Source organism: Physeter macrocephalus, chromosome 11, assembly GCF_002837175.3.
Source record: "Physeter macrocephalus isolate SW-GA chromosome 11, ASM283717v5, whole genome shotgun sequence".
In the NCBI taxonomy this organism is placed as follows: Eukaryota; Metazoa; Chordata; class Mammalia; order Artiodactyla; family Physeteridae; genus Physeter; species Physeter macrocephalus.
In genome coordinates, this window is record NC_041224.1 from 45,544,358 (window position 1) to 45,562,995 (window position 18,638).

The 18,638-nt window shown below is 46.7% G+C and overlaps 1 protein-coding gene across 3 annotated transcripts in view; it reads right to left on the bottom strand.

Annotated features, from left to right (window-relative positions):
* The window catches only part of GNB5 (G protein subunit beta 5), a 41,168-nt gene that overhangs the window by 10,884 nt on the left and 11,646 nt on the right, over positions 1-18,638 (bottom strand). For all 3 annotated transcript variants that reach the window (XM_024128954.3, XM_007124311.3, XM_028495957.2), the window contains exons 2-6: positions 17,375-17,511; positions 13,826-13,867; positions 11,510-11,586; positions 7,029-7,161; positions 1,264-1,407 (exon numbers count right to left, since the gene is read on the bottom strand). In XM_024128954.3, coding sequence (XP_023984722.1) covers positions 1,264-1,407; positions 7,029-7,161; positions 11,510-11,586; positions 13,826-13,867; positions 17,375-17,511 — 533 coding nt within the window. The remainder of the gene's footprint in view (positions 1-1,263; positions 1,408-7,028; positions 7,162-11,509; positions 11,587-13,825; positions 13,868-17,374; positions 17,512-18,638) is intronic.

Below are 18,638 nucleotides of genomic sequence, written 5' to 3' on the forward strand. Positions count from 1 at the left end.
CAGGGGACACGGGTTCGCGCCCCGGTCCGGGAGGATCCCACATGCCGCGGAGTGGCTGGGCCCGTGAGCCATGGCCGCTGGGCCTGCCTGTCTGGAGCCTGTGCTCCGCAGCGGGGGAGGCCACAACAGCGAGACGCCCACGTACCGCAAAAAAAAAAAAAAAAAAAAAAAAAAAAAAAATCAGACTCTCAAAGGTCAAACAGAAGGAGTAATGGGTTAAAATTAGTGTCCAAATTGTTGGTTTCAACTCAGAGGAAAGGCTGGATGAGGTGCCATAACTGATGTCTCAGAAAGACCTGCTGTGGGAGTTCAGCACTCCAAACATCTTTACTGAGAATGTGGACTAAGGAATCAGAGTGTCTTCAAATCGTTACAGGACCCTAAATCAGGTGGAGTTTAATACTCTGAAAGAGACAATACAATCCACAATGATATCAACAATTTGAAAAAACAGTGTAGTTGAGTAGGGATAAATACAGTTATACAAAGACACAAGAATTAAATCTACACAGATAGGGCCAAATACCCAAGAAGAAAATCAGGGTCCCTGCCAACTAGAGGCCTCACAGCCCTCACCTGAGGCCCAGGACTAAGATGTGGGCAGCTCGGAGCGAACATCATTAGATAGTGTTTGCACCTCTGTCCTCTCTCATCACTGTCTCCTGAGCGAGATGAGACAGGACCCAGGGATCAGGCCAGCCACCTCAGTTCTCCATTCTTATTCCCAGGTGTCCATAGAAATACTTGCCTCTCTGCATAACACGCTGTAAACTCTTCCCTCTACTGCTCACGATATCCCGGGGAAGGTGGGGGACAAATGCTATCGTGCCTTATGCCCATTTTACAGAGGATGAAATGTAGAGTCAGGTAGCAAATGTGGGCCCCAGGTGTCCTGGCTCCTCGTCTGGTACTCCTCTGCCAGGGTGGCCTGCCTGTCCGACTCTTAGCCTTCAGATACACTGTTCCCTGTGCCTGAGAGTGGGAGGTGCTGGTGACTGGCAGGGGTGGGGCGGGAGAGTGTCCCACCAGTGTCAAAGCTCTGATCACACCACAGCGATGCCTCACCGCCACTGCCACCTGAGCCTCCTGGTGCCTAGCGACTGTCTCTAAAGCTCTCAGATGCTAACTGTCTGCTACTTATTTAAGGAATCTCAGCCCCATCCAGGGAAGTGTCCAGTCTAGTCCCACAAATTAATAGGAAGTGCCACCATGAGCCTCCCTAGTGGACAAAGGACCCCCCAGAGATCTTCCTTGGGTCTTTACCCCAGATACAAAGGTGTTCCCGGTTTCTGAGGGAGCCAGGTCCAAGCAGAGCACGTCGGCCCCGTGCCCATGGAAGCTCTGCAGCAGCTGCCCGCTCTCCACGTCCCACAGGGCACACGTGCCGTCGCCACTCGCTGTCAGGATCTGCCGCAGGAAAGGACAGGAAGGGTGTGGCTGTCATTAATGTCCCTGTCAGGGGAAGCCAAGCAGATGCTTACAGTTCCACAGGGAAGAGGAGGCTCCTTACACACACACACACACACACACACACACACACACACACCTGCTAAATCTGGACTCAAGCACAGAACTCTTTCTCTGGTACTGAGAAAGAAACAGTTCATTTTTGACACCCTCACTGTCCTTGAGATGTTTATGTGCCTGTCCTCCTGCAGCCTATGAAATCCAGAGGTCTCCCTGCAGTACCTGCGGGGCTCTATACCTGCCTGCCACGTAGGAAGTGCTCTGTGAACATTTGCTTAACAGAACCTCAAGCGGCTCCCACAAGCAGCCAAGCCCAGTGTTGTGCTTCCCAGACACTAATGTGCAACCCCACACTCAGCTTCTAATAGAGAGCCTGGGGTGGGGCCTGAGATTCTGTATTTCCCACAAACTCCCAGGCGATGCTGACGCTGCTTGCCGGGACCCACGTGGAGCAGGATTTTGCTAAACACGTCCTCCTGTAGCTGTATCCCCCAGAGGCTCCCTGGGCCACTGAGCGGTGCTGACAGACACACAGGGCCAACCAGCATCTGCTGTGTGCTGACCACGTCCAGGCCCTCCGCTAGGCATCAGGGTTTGCAGAGAGACTGTGTCTTGGTCTCTGCTCTCCTGGAGCTTGGTTAATAGGATTGTCAGGAAGGACTGAAACCCACCAAACTCCCTGTCCCTACGTTAATCAATTCCAGGGCCAGGCACACGTCCCCGTGCTGCGTTAGACAATACTGAGAAACCAAGTAAAAATAACCTAGCTGCCCGCCCTACGAAATAACTGCTGCTGCAAGATAAAACTGTGAACCAACTAAGCTTACTTATCAAGACTAATAGCTTTGTAAAAAATTAATGAAACAGAAGCCTCAATTAAATACAGTGGGAGACCGGAAGGGGGAGCTCTCATGTCCTGATGATAGAGACCAACAGGAAGAAGACAGACTTCTCTTCTTTCCTGGGAAGGATTCAGCCAATGAAAGCCATGGACTCGGGCTTCCCTGGGGCCGCAGTGGTTAAGAATCCACCTCCGAATGCAGGGGACACGGGTTCGAGCCCTGGTCCGGGAAGATCCCACATGCACGGAACAACTAAGCCTGCGAGCCACAAGTACTGAGCCTGCGAGCCACAACTACTGAGCCCGTGCACCACAACTACTGAGTCTGTGCTCTAGAGCCCGCAAGTCACAACTACTGAGCCTGTGAGCCTAGAGCCCGTGCTCTGCAACAAGAGAAGCCACCACAGTGAGAAGCCCACGCACCACAACGAAGAGTAGCCCCCGCTCACCACAACTAGAGAAAGCCCACGTGCAGCAACGAAGACCCAACACAGCCAAAAATAAATAAATAAAATAAAATAAATTTAAAAAAAAAAAAAAAAAAAGAAAAAGAAAAGCCATGGACTCTGTTTAATCCTCCCAACTTCCTTTTCCACTTTGTAAAAGGGTTCTCCTTGCCTTGCTGGGTGGGGACTTGCAATGCCTCGCCATGGTCCACTCACTATGGTTGTAGGCAAAAAAAAGCGCATGGGGCAGCAGCTTGCTCACCAGCTCTTTCCGGAAGCCTCGCCTGTTTCCTCCATGACCGCTGCCAAGGAGTGTGCCCTCCCATTTTAAGGTGGGTCTTTTAAGGTGGAAAACTAGTTATGACGTAATAGCTTAGGGTTGGTAAGCCCAGCGAGGTAAGGGTCTTAAAGCAAGTCCTGGTGAGCAAGCTGTTGACCTGAAACAAATAGACTGCCAGGTGTTTCTCCAGCAAAGATGGGTTTATTCAGGATCAGCAGAGAACTGCAATTCAGGGTCTGCAACCATGGCGAGGTTGGACCACTCACCCTGGACCCTGAAACCCTCTAAGGACCCTTCCCCAGTTTCTTCATTTTGAGACGGTATAGCGATTCTGTCAAGTTGGGGTTCTCCCTTGCTGCAGTAGGTCTAATAAACTTAGCATTGCTGGGTGGCAGGTGTTTCTGATGGTCTTGGCAGACAAGACAATGATCACTTACGATAGAGTGAGAAGTGCTGAGGTACAGGTAGGTCTGTGAGAGGGACACCAAACCCACTTTGGCAACATGTGAGCTGATCTCAGAGGAGGAGTGAGAGCTGGCCACTCACTAAGGAAGGCGAGGAGAGCAGAGAGGTCTGAGGTGAAGGCGCACCTGTGCAGTGAATGAAAGGTGTGCCTGGGTACAGAGTGAGGACTTTAGCCTGTAGGCAAGAGGGACCTGTGGAAAGCTTCTGAGCAGAATGACCAAATCAAGGGTATATTTTAGGAAAATCTGTCTGAGGTCAGTGCAGCTGTCCCTCAAGCAGACTCCGGATAGTTTCAAGTACAAAGCCTGGCCCATGCATGAAGAAGAATACTGGGGTGCCTGGGGAAAGGGATGGCGGCCAGAACTAGGGTTTTAAATTTTGTTGCTGCCAGTGTGTGTGAGGCTTGGGATCTGGTGCAATTGGGAGAAAGGCAGTGGGGATCCAGGGCTCAAGGCCTCAAAGACCCAGCTGATGGTATTGCAGAGCCCTGGAGCCAGCACGGTTCTGAGCAGCCATGGGGGGACCCACAAGGGTTAAGCCCTGGCAAGCAGAGCCTCCCTATGCCCCACCTTCCTGCTCCTCACAGGGGCTGGACGAGGTAGTAAGACAGTGTGGGAAGGGGCTCCTGCAGTGTAAGGGCCCACAACAGAGCCCTCTGTGGGTAGAGATTACTGATGGCTGAGGAAAGAAAACAGAAAGTAGGCCTTAAAGGACTGCCAGCATTCAGTGTACCCACTGACTATGCTGCACCTCTAGTTTCCACGTGCTGGTGGTCTCCTCTCATCCTCTCCCTCCTTCTCCCTCTCTTCCCTTCCCTCTCGCACGCTAGGCCTAGCACTTGTAAAAGAATCTTCTTTTTCTTGCAGGGAGGGGACATGTTACAAGGAAAGAATCCATTCCCACCCTGGCCTTGCACCTGCTGGCCACACTGTCCTGGAGTGGGTTCCTGCCAGCAGTCTGGGAGGCCTAGGATCTTCTTGCAGCCAGGAGAGGCCCCTCCATGGAGAAAGAGCTGGCTGAGTTCCGGAGTTCTCAGGCTTCTTGGGTGTGGACCCCAAGGCCCTCCTCAAAGCCTCCACTTGCAGGCAGCTCTCAAATTTGGAGACTCTCCAGGCTGCAAAGCCCATGCAGCTGCCCTTGGGACTCCCTCTGGCCTCGACTTCCCTTAAGAGGCCTGTGTACATCGGACAAGAGGACTCAGGCTGGTAAAAGCAGCTTAGGAACACACAAGACTTGGACCGTGTCTTAATTTGAGAACTTGTATTTTGTGATGTGCTACAATTCCCTCCAATCTCTGCTGGCCACACCCACTAGTGGATGTTCCACCCCAGTCCTGTCCTAACGTTTGCAAAAGGGCCAGTAATTGCCAATCTTTTTTGAGACATCAGGTCCAAACAAATGACTGCCTGAAATGATTCCCTCGGTCTAGCTCTTTAATGGGAATTTTCCATACCATACTCTTCAGTCAAAGAAATGAATAGCTTTTAAAAGTTAACAGTAAATTCTTAATATTTAAAAAATATTTTAAATATTGTGATCTTCATTACAATGTAAGTAAAAATAAATTTTATAAACCAAACATTCATTATGATAAATGCACTAAACAGATCCTCTAACTCATTGTCATTCATTTATTCTGGAATGTAGAGAATCTGTAGGTCTTATACCAGCTTCTTGAGGTTTTTGTTTTTCATCTTAGATCCCAGAGCTGGAAGGAAGCTTAGTTCATTTCAGTGGTACCCAAACTAGGCTACGCATCTGAATCACCCATGAAGTTTTGTGTTAATATAAATAACAAAACAATGAGAGCTAATGTTTATTGATATTTACTAAGTATTTGAGATGAATCATCTCATTTAATCCTCAGAAAACCTCATGAGGGAGGAATTTACTACCATCCTCACTTGCAAGTGAGAAAAACAAAACACAGAGAATAATAAAACCTTGTTTAGGATTCACCATCCAGAACTGGAGACTAAACATCCTCTGTTGCTTTGGCTGCCCCTCAGGCCCAGAGACATCCGGTCTGGCCACTGCAGCAGCCAGGGCAACAGCACTCTCTACTGCACACTGGCCTGCAAGACTCCTGCTCGCAAATAACAGGTGTAAACGCTGCCCTCTAAGTCCGAACAGCCCTCTGGTCAACAGTGAGACAATTACCCATCCCCGGGTCTCCCTGCCGCTATCCTTGCCACCCCCCGCTGACATCAGTCAGCTGAAGCCAGAGTGGCCTTTAATTGGACTCAGTCTCCTCCTTCAAACAAACCCAATCTGCTCTGGCCCCAGCAATGGCTCCCTGCCGTTTGTAGGGTCAGCCCCGCCACTCAGGTCACCCTGTGATCGGGCCCTGCCCACCTCTCGGGCCACCTGCCTCCTACAGTGCTCCCCTCCACCTCACTGGCAACACACTCGTCCTCCAGGGTGGCCCCTGCAGCACGTTTACGACCCCCCACTCCTGCTCTGAGCTCCCAGCCTCCCCTGCTATTCAGTCACCCCTGGTATCTGGCAATGTGGGTGGTGGCATCTGTGCAGGTTTTCTGGAGAGATGTGATAGAGACACGATAGGATGCTTTAGGACTTGTGAGAGAAAACGTGGCCAAAGCGTTGAAGTTGGATTGTCTCCACTTTGTGGCTTGTTCAAAGTAGGGCACAGATTTACCCTCTGATGCTTTTTCTTTTCGAATGTGTTAAAACAGGAGTGTAAAATAGGTACGATGAGGCGTGTCACATGCACAACTCTGAAAGTCAGCACCCTGTGAAGTTTTACATACGGAAGCACCTTGGAACCACCTCTCTGACCCAGATAGGAATTTCCACCATCCCAGAAGGTTCCTTGACCCACTCCCAGCCCCACCAAGTCAATTAGAAGAGGATGTTCAATATGGCATGGAGTTCATCTCATCTCTACCAAGAGTCAACAGCCCTGACTTTCCCCATTTCTGATTTTATTAAAAATAATAATATAACCAGAACTCCCTGGTGGTCTAGTGGTTAGGATTCGGCCCTTTCACTGCCGTGGCCTGGGTTCAATCCCTGGTAGGGGAATTGAGATCCCACAAGCTGAGTGGCACGCCCCCTCCCAAAAAATATATATATGCATATATACACACACACATATACACACATAAATATATATACATGTATACACACATACACACACATATACACATATATAAACATATACACATATATACATACACACATATATACACATATACACATACACACATATATACACATATATACATATACACACACACATATACACACGTATACACATACACACATATATAAACATATACACACACATATATACGCATATACACATACACACATATAAACATATACACACATACACATATATATGAAAAACAACAGGAGCTTCCTCTTAGAGCCAACTGGAGTGCACACAGCCTCCTGTGAAGAGGGACACCAGAACAGCTTCTTCGCCTGCAACTCCACTTTAGCTCTCCACGACCAACCCTGCTCCCCAGCAGGCTGGCCCGTCATCATGCGTCCCCTTATTTACCTGCATGTCAGAATTGGTAAAGCTGCAGGCCGACAGGTAGTTGGTGTGCATAGCAACAGACTTCTTTTTGGCAGCCATGTTTTCATTTTTGTCAAACGTCAGTGGATACACAGAACACTTATTATCCAAACCGCTAGCATGGAAAGACAGAAGTGTCAAATGTTAATATAGGGCAGTAGAATATGTGTATGCTTTCTCATTCACACAAACTTTTCAAATTGTTTTCCTTTGGCAGTATCATATGTTGTAACCTTTCCCTCAGCTTTTACTTTGAAGATTTTCAAATGTACAGTAAAATTGAAAGAGAAAATAGTACAATGAACACCCAGATCTCTTCACATACGTTCACTAACTTAACATTTTGCCATATTTGTGGGAGAAAATTCTGAACCATTTGAATACAAGTGGCAGACATGACACATTACATATAAATACTTCAGTTTGCAAATTTACATCTCCTAAAAATAAGAACATATTCTATAATCACTAACTCATTATCACATCTGCGAAAACAAAAATTCCATAACATCGTTTAATAAGCCATCCATATTCAGTCTTTCCGAACTGTCTCCAGGATCCAGGGCCCATTTAGATCCACACATTACATTCTGTTTTTATATCTTTTTTAGAACTTTTAATGGAGAACACAGTTTTTTGGTTGTTTATAATGAGAGAACTTAGGTCAGTTGTCCTACAGAATGTCACAGTCTGGATGTGTCATGTTGTTTCTTTTTTTTTTTTTTATTTTTTTATTTTTTTTAACATCTTTATTGGAGTATAACTGTTTTACAATAGTGTGTTAGTTTCTCCTTTACAACAAAGTGAATCAGTTATACATATACATATGTTCCCATATCTCTTCCCTCTTGTGTCTCCCTCCCTCCCACCCTCCCTATCCCACCCCTCTCATGGTCACAAAGCACAGAGGTGATCTCCCTGTGCTATGCGGCAGCTTCCCACTAGCTATCTAATTTACATTTGGTAGTGCATATATGGGGTCAGGTTTTTAAATTTAGATATAAGAAAGTTCAATATTCTATAAATAAGAATATCTTAAGTACTCATGAACATAACAAGAAGTATAATGTAGTGTCCAATTAATTGATTAGTAGTAAGGTCCTCTGTTCCCTTAAGAAACTATAATATAGTTAATTAAAGGAGATAACCAGAAAATACAAGTTAATGGTTCCTGAAATACATTGTCAATGGTTTCTGCCTACTGGCTTTAAGAACAACTGTTTATATCTAATATTCAACAAAATATTTTGCATCAAAATAATTATCTTACTTGTAACAAAAGCAGCTGGAGAAGATGATCATAGCAATTATGCAGACAGCTCCATACTGTTCTCCATAGTGGCTGTATCAATTTACATTATTCCCACCAGCAGTGCAAGAGGGTTCCCTTTTCTCCACACCCTCTCCAGCATTTATTGTTTCTAGAGTTTTTGATGATGGCCAATCTGACCGGTGTGAGATGATATCTCATTGTCGTTTTGATTTGCATTTCTCTAATGATTAATGATGTTGAGCATTCTTTCATGTGTTTGTTGGCGATCTGTATATCTTCTTTGGAGAAATGTCTATTTAGTTCTTCTGCCCATTTTTGGATTGGGTTGTTTGTTTTTTTGTTATTGAGCTGCAAGAGTTGCTTATAAATTTTGGATATTAGTCCTTTGTCAGTTGCTTCGTTTGCAAATATAACTTAGACTATAGTGTAAACATGACTTTTATACGCACTAGGAAACCAAAAAATTTGTGTGACTCACTTCATTGTGATATTTGCTCTATTACAATGGTCTGAAACCAAACCTGCAATATTTCCAAGGTATGCCTGTAATAATAATCTGTAGTGTGACACCTTTAGGTCATGTTAATATCCTGTTCCCAACAACCATCACACAATGGCTTTAGCATGATTATCCTTGTTTGAATAAAATATTACTTTGTGGTACAAAATGGTGATCCTCTAATTTGATAATTGCTTCCGCATTTATTAGCTGATTTTTTTTTTTTTTTTTTTTTTTTTGCGGTACACGGGCCTCTCACTGTTGTGGCCTCTCCCGTTGCGGAGCACAGGCTCTGGACGCGCAGGCTCAGCGGTCGTGGCTCACGGGCCCAGCTGCTCCGCGGCATGTGGGATCTTCCCGGACCGGGCCACGAACCCGCGTCCCCTGCATCGGCAGGCGGACTCTCAACCACTGTGCCACCAGGGAAGCCCTATTAGCTGATATTTTTGTACAGACAGATCCAATCCCTCCTCCTCCCAGTATCACTGCACACCCATGGATTCTTTTTTCTCTTCAACTGGATTATGATCCATTACTACCATTATTCCATGTGATGCTAAAATTATCCCAATTTGGAAAGTTGGCGGGGGGCTCTTCAAGCGTCTCCTGTTTCTGTTTGATAAGATTCCATTAATATGACTTGAGTGTTCCCTTGCTTTCTAGAACAAGAAAATATCCTAGGCTCACTTTACTCTTTTCCTGCCCTAGACCTACAATCAGTCTTACTCCAAGGAGCTCTGCTGCCATTTAGTGGGGAATGACATTTAGGAGGGGCACTCCCTTCTGAGGCTCTGGGGAACCTAGGGGACCCCTTTGCCTTTCCAACTGCTTGGAGGTGCAGGTGTAGACTTGGGTAGTCTCTTACCAGTAACTATCTTTGGCAGCATGTTTATAGATGGTGTGAATGAGAATGATTTGCACTTGGCTGTGACAATCAACCAGCATGCTTCAGACTATGGGCTTCCCTGACTCTCAAGGTGAAACATGTTCTCCTATTCTGAAGCTTCAGAGTAATTTCTGTAGCTCTGTCGGGATACTCACTCACAGTTGGGTTTATCTGCATTGCTATGAGAAGCAGAAAGGTTTTGCAATGTGATGCATTTGGTATCGCATCTCTGCTTTAGTACCTAACTCATTTTGTGATCTTCGTTATGTTTTTTAGCCTCTCTAAGCCTCAGTGTTCTTAACTATCAAATGGAGTGGATCCCACCCACCTTTCACAAGGGGCTGTTGTGAAGATAATATAGAGTTCAGAATGACCCTTGACGCATGATAGAGGCTCAGTAAGTGGTCATTATTATTTTTATATTCTTGCTTGGAGGCAGGTACTATGTTTTATTCATCTTCGAATTTCCCTAGGACACTCAGTCCGGTGCCTTGCACACAGGTGCTCATAGCAAGCGTACAATACCTGAATGAAGGCTTCTTGGTGATATGGCTTCAAATAAAAAATACACATATATGTATATAAAATCAACTGACACATTTTTCTGAGAAGGGAATTGTGTAAATACTGGTGGAGTTTTAGCTTTCAAGTTTGGGACCAACTGAGAGATAGACCTAGTAGTCAGGCAGATGAAGAGAAAAACACCCTGTTGTCACCTATAACGACATTTAGAGAATACGACATAGGTGTGGATCTGTGTGATAAATGGAGTTACAGGGATGTCACAAAGCCATAGCTGGGAAACACTATGTTAGATTATCACTGGAAACTCAAAACGAATCGCAGCATGGTCTGAGTAGGGCAGATGGTGCTTTTCTCTAAGATGAGGACTCAGTCTTTCTCAGTCTCAGTTTAGTTTTTCTGCTCTCTCCTCATCCATGGGACTCCCGATATTTTAAAAAGTGCTTTCCCAAATATTCACACCTGGAACTTCTTCTACTCTGGTTTTTATATCAGCCTGTGAGACAGCCAATGCAGGCCTTGACCATCTACCACATGCCAGGACCCGGGAAACAGAGATGACAGAGATTAAGGCACCAGCCATTCCTCCACTCTGTACTCTCTCTGCACCGGGTGTCACCAAAAAAGCTGTCTACTTGGGCCTTGTAAAATTATTCTCACCTCTGACTGTCCCCCTGTCCTCCTGGAAATCCTTCCACTGGGTTTCATGTAGTGAGGGTTAAAATAAGAAATAGCCTACAGAATCATTTTCTGAACCGTTGAAGACATTGTGTGCTATATTATTATATTCATCATATATCACAGAAGGATATACCCAATGTATTCTTTCTGTAATTTGGTGCTAGACATCTGATATCTCAATAGCAAATATTGAGAAATTTATATAACCCATCCAACTCTATGCATTTGCTAGAATTAATGCCCGATTAGAAACATATTACCCAAGGGGTTTTTAAAATGTAGAGTATTTATCATTCCTACTGAGTACTGAAGAATTAACCTTACTTAATGGAAGCTCTGGCCTTTGCCCTTCGCTACTGGGAGGTGATCTCTAAGGCCCTGGAATGTCCTGCCTGTTGGGAGTGTCTTTGCCTGGGGTTTTGGCCACTGGACAGTCTACCACTGTGATTTGTGATGGAGGTTTTGGGACACATCCTGTGAGTTCTCACCTCTGAAGGAAGTAGAGACTAAAGATATTAACCTGACCTCCAGGAGAGAGGTCATAGAACAGTATTTTACGGCCAACAGCACATGTGAAACGCTGCTGTGTCACCCATACTTACCCGCATGCAATGGCACATCCCGATGGGGCATATGCACATGCCATCACCCACGTGCAGGGCATTGTGACCGCGTGCTCCTGCAACACAGCACACACCATGCACGCAATGAATGAGGGCACTTCTACACAAACATCAGTTTTTACCAAGTAAAATCACTGAAGCGTCTACCAAATTACTTTCTAGTTTCAAAGGTCAGTGGTTTGGGCTGAGACTGATGAGGAGCCTCAGATCCTCTATAATCAACCAAACTTTACGTGATACATTCTAAAAATTAAAAATCTCAACTAGCAAAAGAATATCCTTAACGGTTTACTCCTTTCTTACTGTTATACTCCCCCTGTTGTTCTGAATGAATATTGGGGCTCATTTTCTTTGAAAGATCTGTCTGAATTTCATTTCACATACGTATATGCTTCACCTTATTTACTCAGATTCCCTCTATTTTAAAAACGTATTCTTGAATGACTTTTACAAGTTTGTTTACCTGTGAGTGAGTATACAAGAGCCTCTGTCCTCTGTGGGTCTTAAACCATTCCTGGGCAGGTAGGAATGGGGATGGGCTTGGGGAGGGGGATTAGAGTTGTGCTCTGGGAGAAAAGGAAACCTGTAAAATGGAAGCATTCAGAGGAGGTGTAAGTCCTCGGCTCCTGGCTGGGGTCTGAGTCACCCGTATTCTCCTGCATGCGTATAAGCAACTAAGGCATGATTTAAAAACTTCTGAGTCTGTGGCCCTATTTCCATGGCAGCCATGGGCCCTGGACCTGGTTCTAACGCCAGCGAGATGTGCAGCCTCACACAGGCTGGCCATTGTCTTACCTCGTTCTCCCTCTCCATCTGGGAAGGGAGAGGATGGGACTAGATGGTTTGTAAAGTACATTCAAGTGCTGGTCTTCTTTCCTGTTATGATTCTCTGTGTTTTTGTGGGGAGACATGGGCCTTGATACTGCCTGTCAAAGTTATTTGTCACTCACGGAGTAGTAGCCCTTCAGACATCATGAATAACCTTCTTCCACGAATGAGTGGCCACTCTCAGCACAGGGCATCCCGGCCCCTTTGCTGACAAGTGATAACTATGCCCCTGCCAGGGACCACAAGTGGCAACCCCATGGCTCCCCAGACACCAGGCGGCGTGTGCTCTATGCCCTGCTAAGGCATAAACAGAAGCAACCCCCTAGCCCCACCCCTGAAGATGCTGAGGAGTTCTGGAGAGGCAGAGTGATGTATAGGAAAGCCCTCTGCAAATTGTTACATTGTCATTTTTATTATTCCCTAGGGGCCTGACCATTCCAGACTCTGCTCTACAAGATGGTTCTGGGCCCGCTTGAGCAGGTTGTGTAACAACTGCCTATTATGACATTTACTGAACACATTCAATAATGTGGAATAAGGACGCTGTTCAATTTGAGACAGATATAGGTTTCTTTTTTTTTTTTTTTTTTTTTTGCGGTACGCGGGCCTCTCACTGTTGCGGCCTCTCCCGTTGCGGAGCACAGGCTCCGGACGCGCAGGCCCAGCGGCCGTGGCTCATGGGCCCAGCCGCTCTGCGGCATGTGGGATCTTCCCGGACCGGGGCACGAACCCGTGTCCCCTGCATCGGCAGTCGGACTCTCAACCACTGCGCCACCAGGGAAGCCCTAGGTTTCTTTTTTATACAGTGAAAAGGAAGACTTTCTTTCTAAGTAAACACTGGAGGCCATATTTAATATACAGTACTTGTTACTGCAAATGCCAACACGATGTAGGCATGCAAGCGCACCTACACGTAGATTCTGGCCTTTCTGTTTCATTAGAAGTCTAAACTTAGCTCTCATTTGAAGCAGTACATGCCTATGCCAGACTTGCAAGGGGCTGAGACTCCACGGCATCCCTGTGAAGAGCAGTTTAATCCCACTGAAGTCTCAGCTCCCCACCCACTGTTTGCTCAAGTCCACGTCCTATGGAGTCTAGTTGAAGACAGAGAGGGAAGAGGAAACTGGGGGTTGGGTGCCTCTTACCATCAGCCAGAAGAAAAATCCTAAATGCAGTAGTAGCATGTGTGAACGTGACAAGTTTCGGGGCCATGCCCTTTCCTGTTTCCGTATCAGCACCCTCTATGTTAGCCCTGCATGCTCTTCTCTGGGCGAGGGGTTCGGCTCAAGAGAGGAATGAATGCTACAGTGGGCTGCTGAACCATCCGAACACGGGTGGGCTTTCATGGGGTTTGCACCCCCAAACAGGCTCCTGAAGGGCAGGGCGACCAGTAGTGGGGTGTTTGGAGAGGACGAGGACAGGGCTGGGGTTCTGAAGTGCCTCAATCCACCAGGGACAATGCCTTACCTTGTTAGTAGTGAAGGAATCCCACACGATCACCTTCCCATCCTGGAGGGAAATGAGTAAACAGCTGAACAAGCTAGAGGTCACTACTGGGGAGATGGAAGTGGGGGAGGGGCAATATAAGGGTAGGGGATGAAGAGGTACAAATTGTTATGTATAACATAAGCTACAAGGATATATTGTACAACACAGGGAATATAGCCAATATTTAATAATAACTATAAATGGAGTACATAACCTTTAAAACTTGCGAGTCACTATATTGTACACCTGTAACTTATATAATATTGTATATCAACTCCACTTGAAGAAAAACAAAAAAGACGAAACAGTTCAAAAATTGTCAACAAACCCTAACACGTTAACTGCTGAGAACCTCATGGAAAGCCAAGTCCAGCTGGGCAGTGCCAAGTGGAAAGCCAGAGCAAGTATCTGGACAATCAAGACCCTCCAACCCATCCTTGAAGAAATGGGAGTAGGTGGCGACAGCACTTTCCAGCCTGATGCAAGTCTCAGTTCTCAACCTCGCATCCCTTGTGTAGATACAATGACAGAAAGCAACACTCAGACACTTCTTTTATGCCAATTATAAACCAAGCACAAATTGTGGGTAAACTATCACCATCGTACCCCAAATGTCAGTAAGTTATACAGGGATAAGGTAAAGCTGAAATTACCTTCAGATGCCTGACAGTAACTAATGGTCCTTCTCCTCACCCTTCCCCCACCCCACCTCCCCAGCCTGTCCTCCCTACCATTCACCTTTGAGTCCACGTTCCCTGCAGGAGCGTGTAAGAGCCCCACACCACTCTTCGCCCCCCTCCCTGTGTGGAAGCTGTGGAGGGGGGACTGGGCGGGCCTGACATCAGTCTGACTCCCCCAGGTGCTCATGGACATCACAGCCTCACCCCCACCCACCCTGCAAAACAACATGGGACTCACACCTATGATGGTGGGGACCCCCGTGGGCAGCTGTTCCGGAAACAAAGAGCACTCCCTGTGGAGGGTGAGCTCTGGGCGATGCCACAGACAACACAGCCCCTTTCATTGCAATCGCTCTGCAGCCCCAGTAGGGGGTGTGGGGAGGGGCTATGATGCCATCTGTTTGTAACACAAACCCATCAGAGATAAACCTACGTAAGCCCGGGTCGCTGCAGCGCAGTCGTCTACCCAGAACGTGGCGTAAGGGTTGTCTGGGCACCCAGGCTCCCGCTGGCAGTGGAGGAGGACGGCTGAGCCGACCTCCTTCAGCACGTGGGTCCCCCCCCCACATCCTCAGGGATGGAGAATCTGCAGCCTCTACCGCAGGCTTGATTTTTTTTAATCACTCAAGCCATTTGGAGCCAGATCTGGTGAGTGAGGTGAATGCCACTTAGGGGCACCAGCAAGGTCTGAGTAACGAAAGTGACACAGCTGCTTGCTTCACTTGATCTGATGGAAGATTTCCATGTTCACGCTGCGTGGGGCCGAGAGGCCGTGATCAAAGGCAAAGTCGGCGGTTTGGGGCCTTTTAAGACTCCTAAGCACATCTGTGCTTCTAATTTTTCTGACTAAACGCCCATACATGCTGTGTGGGTGAATTAGATAACAGAGCAGAGGCCTGCGGCAGGGCAGGGGGTAGAGACTCAGCGGATCACCCAAGTCAGAGTTCCCTTCAGAGGCTTCCTCCACCGCACAGCCCGCCTGCCTGGCTCCACCGCCCACCTACTGTGCACTCTGGAGAGAGAGAGGCAACCAAGAAGCTAAAAGCAGTCTCATAACTAAATGTGGTCCCTCCGTGAGCACAGACATTTACACCAGGGGCCTACATACCTGGAGAGACTGTGCCTCCACCCCAAACCCCAACCCACTCAGTCAGGCAGATTAATTTCCTGCCTTTGAAGGGAGAAAGGTTGCTCTGAGTCACTCAAAGTCTGTTCCAGAGCCCTTCTGCTGTTTCCCACCTTCCTCCCTTCCCCCACCCACCTCTCTGACTCCCCCTGCAGTAGAGGTGGATGGATGGAGTCAGTCAGCAGTGCTGAAGCATCCCTCCTCCTTTCCCACCCTCTCTAGTAAGGGTGGTACACGAGTGACAGAAAGTCCAACATATGGCATCCTTTTAAGGATAAAAAAAAAGTCTAAAAGGCTAGGCGGCAACATGTACATCTCAAAAACCACTTTGTAAAAAGAAGCCTTTGGAAAAAAGTCTAGAAAGAGGTGCCCTAAGATAATAATGATTGTAACAGGGTGGTAGGGGTAAAAACCTTTTCTTTCTTTTTTCTAGTTAAATACATAACTGATACATTAAATTTTTTATGAACATAAAAAAAAGCAAGTGCAACGTGATATACTAGGTTTGTAGGTAATACAGGAGATTAATAACACCTGTCCTATCAAACATAGTACCGACAGATATTAGAACTCATGGATTATTTACAATATGTACAGTTTTGATACTTAAAAGGGTTATAAATAAAAACCAAATTTTCCTTGGAAAAAGCTGGACCAAAGGCCGAGGCAGGGGTCGAGGGCGGGGTAAACTGGCCATAAAAATACATGACTTCAGTTTATGGTTTTATGTTCAACAAATGTAACATCAAAATAGACATAAAAAGCACTAAGCAGTGGTAGCTAGCTTCCTGAAAGACATGTCCTTGTCCAGGCCCCTCCCTCATTATATCGGTGTTGATCTGTGTGACCAGTGGAATGCAGAAGAAGGGAAGGAATGTCACTTTTGAGGCCAGGTCATCAAACACAGCAAGGCTTCTGCCTTTGTCTCCCTCTCCTGCTCTGGTGGAGGCCAGCTACCATGTCACAAGCAGCCTGATGGAAAGGTCCACACGGTGAGGAGCTAAGGCCTCCAGCCAAGAGCCATGTGAGTGAGCCATTTTGGAAGCGAGCTTCTGCCTTAGCCAAGCTGTCAAATGACTGCATCCCTGACCAACATCTTGACTGTAACCTTGTGAGACACCCTGAGCCAGTACTATCCTGCTGAGCTGCTCCTGATTCCTCACTCACAGAAACCATGTAAGATACGAAATACTCACTGTGTAAGTTGTTAAACTTGGGGGTAATTTGTTATGTAGCAGTTTAATAACTAATACGTAAGATGTAAAATAAACCATGTCAACTATATAAAATGAATGAAAAAATTATACTTCACAAAATACATAGTTTAAATTTGTTCTTTAAGGCATAAAAACCGCTAAACTCTTAAAGTGAAAGAAGCCACAATGGCACTTCAACCACTTATGCCCTCAACTTGGAGAAAAAAAAAACCCTAATTTAAAAATGGTTTCACTTACAAATAAGACCTTGAAATATACTCAGGAAGAAAATGTTTGAATGGTTTGTCAAATAGAGTTTATAATATTTCAATTATTACTAATTCCAAATCTACCCAAATTAGTGAAGTTTTCAAGTACGCCAGAGAATTCTTAACGGGGTAACTCGTGTCCTTTGGCGAATAGGCAGAGACATAACATTCGGAGAGGGTCTTTTGAAAAGGACGGCTCTTTCCCTTCAGCTTACAATCAGAAACGTGCCCATCATCACCCGACAGGTGTGACGTACCTGCGAGGAGCTCACGATCCTCCTCTTATCCTTGCACCAGTCCATGCACAGAACCTTGTTCCCGTGGCCTTTGAGAGTCCTTCTGGTCTTCATAACAAACTGCCCCAGGGCCTCCACGCGCTCGGCCACCTGGTGCACTGCAAGGACAAGACACACTCAATCCCGTGACCAAGGACCAGGTCTGAGCCGCAAGCTGGCACAGGGAAGCCATCGGTGCTTCCTTCTCCTGCGCTTTACCCTATTGCCCTCGCGATGCTCTCTCTTTCATGCTCAGGAGAAGGTACAGACACGCTGTCATTCTCTCTGTGTTTAAGACCCTACATTTATAACTTATATAATATTGTGCATCAACTATACTTCAATAAAAAATGACCCTGTTTTTCAAAGCACTTCCATATATGCACATTGAGGGATTAAGGACAGGACTGCCTCAGGAAGGCGCTCCAAAAATCAATCTCTCAGGAGCTGGGACCACAGCCTCTTTTCTGAGGCCAAGGGAGAGTTTCTGGGGGGGCATTTGGAGAGGCTGTCAGAGGGAGACAAGTTCACGCAAACTAGCAGAAAGGGCCCCAGAAACCATCTGGTCCATGCCGTCATCGTGCAGGTGAGGAAACTGAGGTGGCGGTCATGTGGCTTCTGTCCCCTAGTGCGGCGCCACTCCCTCTCAGGTTAGAGGCTGTGCCGGGCTCCTAACCCCACCTCTGCTTCTCCTTCCTCTAAATCTCTCAGCTGGGCCTTTTTCTGGGCAGGTGGGGAGGAGGGAAAGGGGCATTCTAGGCCAGGGACAGCCCCAGGACAGGTGTGGTGTCTTGGTACAGACAGGACATCACGGGTAGAGAGAGGCAAGGCGCCGGCTCTGGCCTCCCCGGGGAGCCACTGGTGCTCGCTGGGGAAGAGCTCACCTCCCTCACTTGAAGCCTGGGCTGAGGGGCTGACTCTGCACTTTAACCCTTGTGACAACAGTGCCCCTGCTCGGGAAATCCTTCCTTTCTTCTTCCCTCCCCTCTTCCCTTCCTTCTCTTTAAACACTTCAGTGGGTATTTCCTAAAAACAAGGAACTCTCTTGCAATAACGACAGTATAATTATCAAAGTCAGAGAACTGACACTGAAACAATACGATGTTTCATCTATAGACCTTATTGAGATGCTCTCCATTGTCCCAACAATATATTTATTTATTTATTTATTTAGCGGTACGCGGGGCCTCTCACTGTTGTGGCCTCTCCCGTTGCGGAGCACAGGGTCCGGACGCGCAGGCTCAGC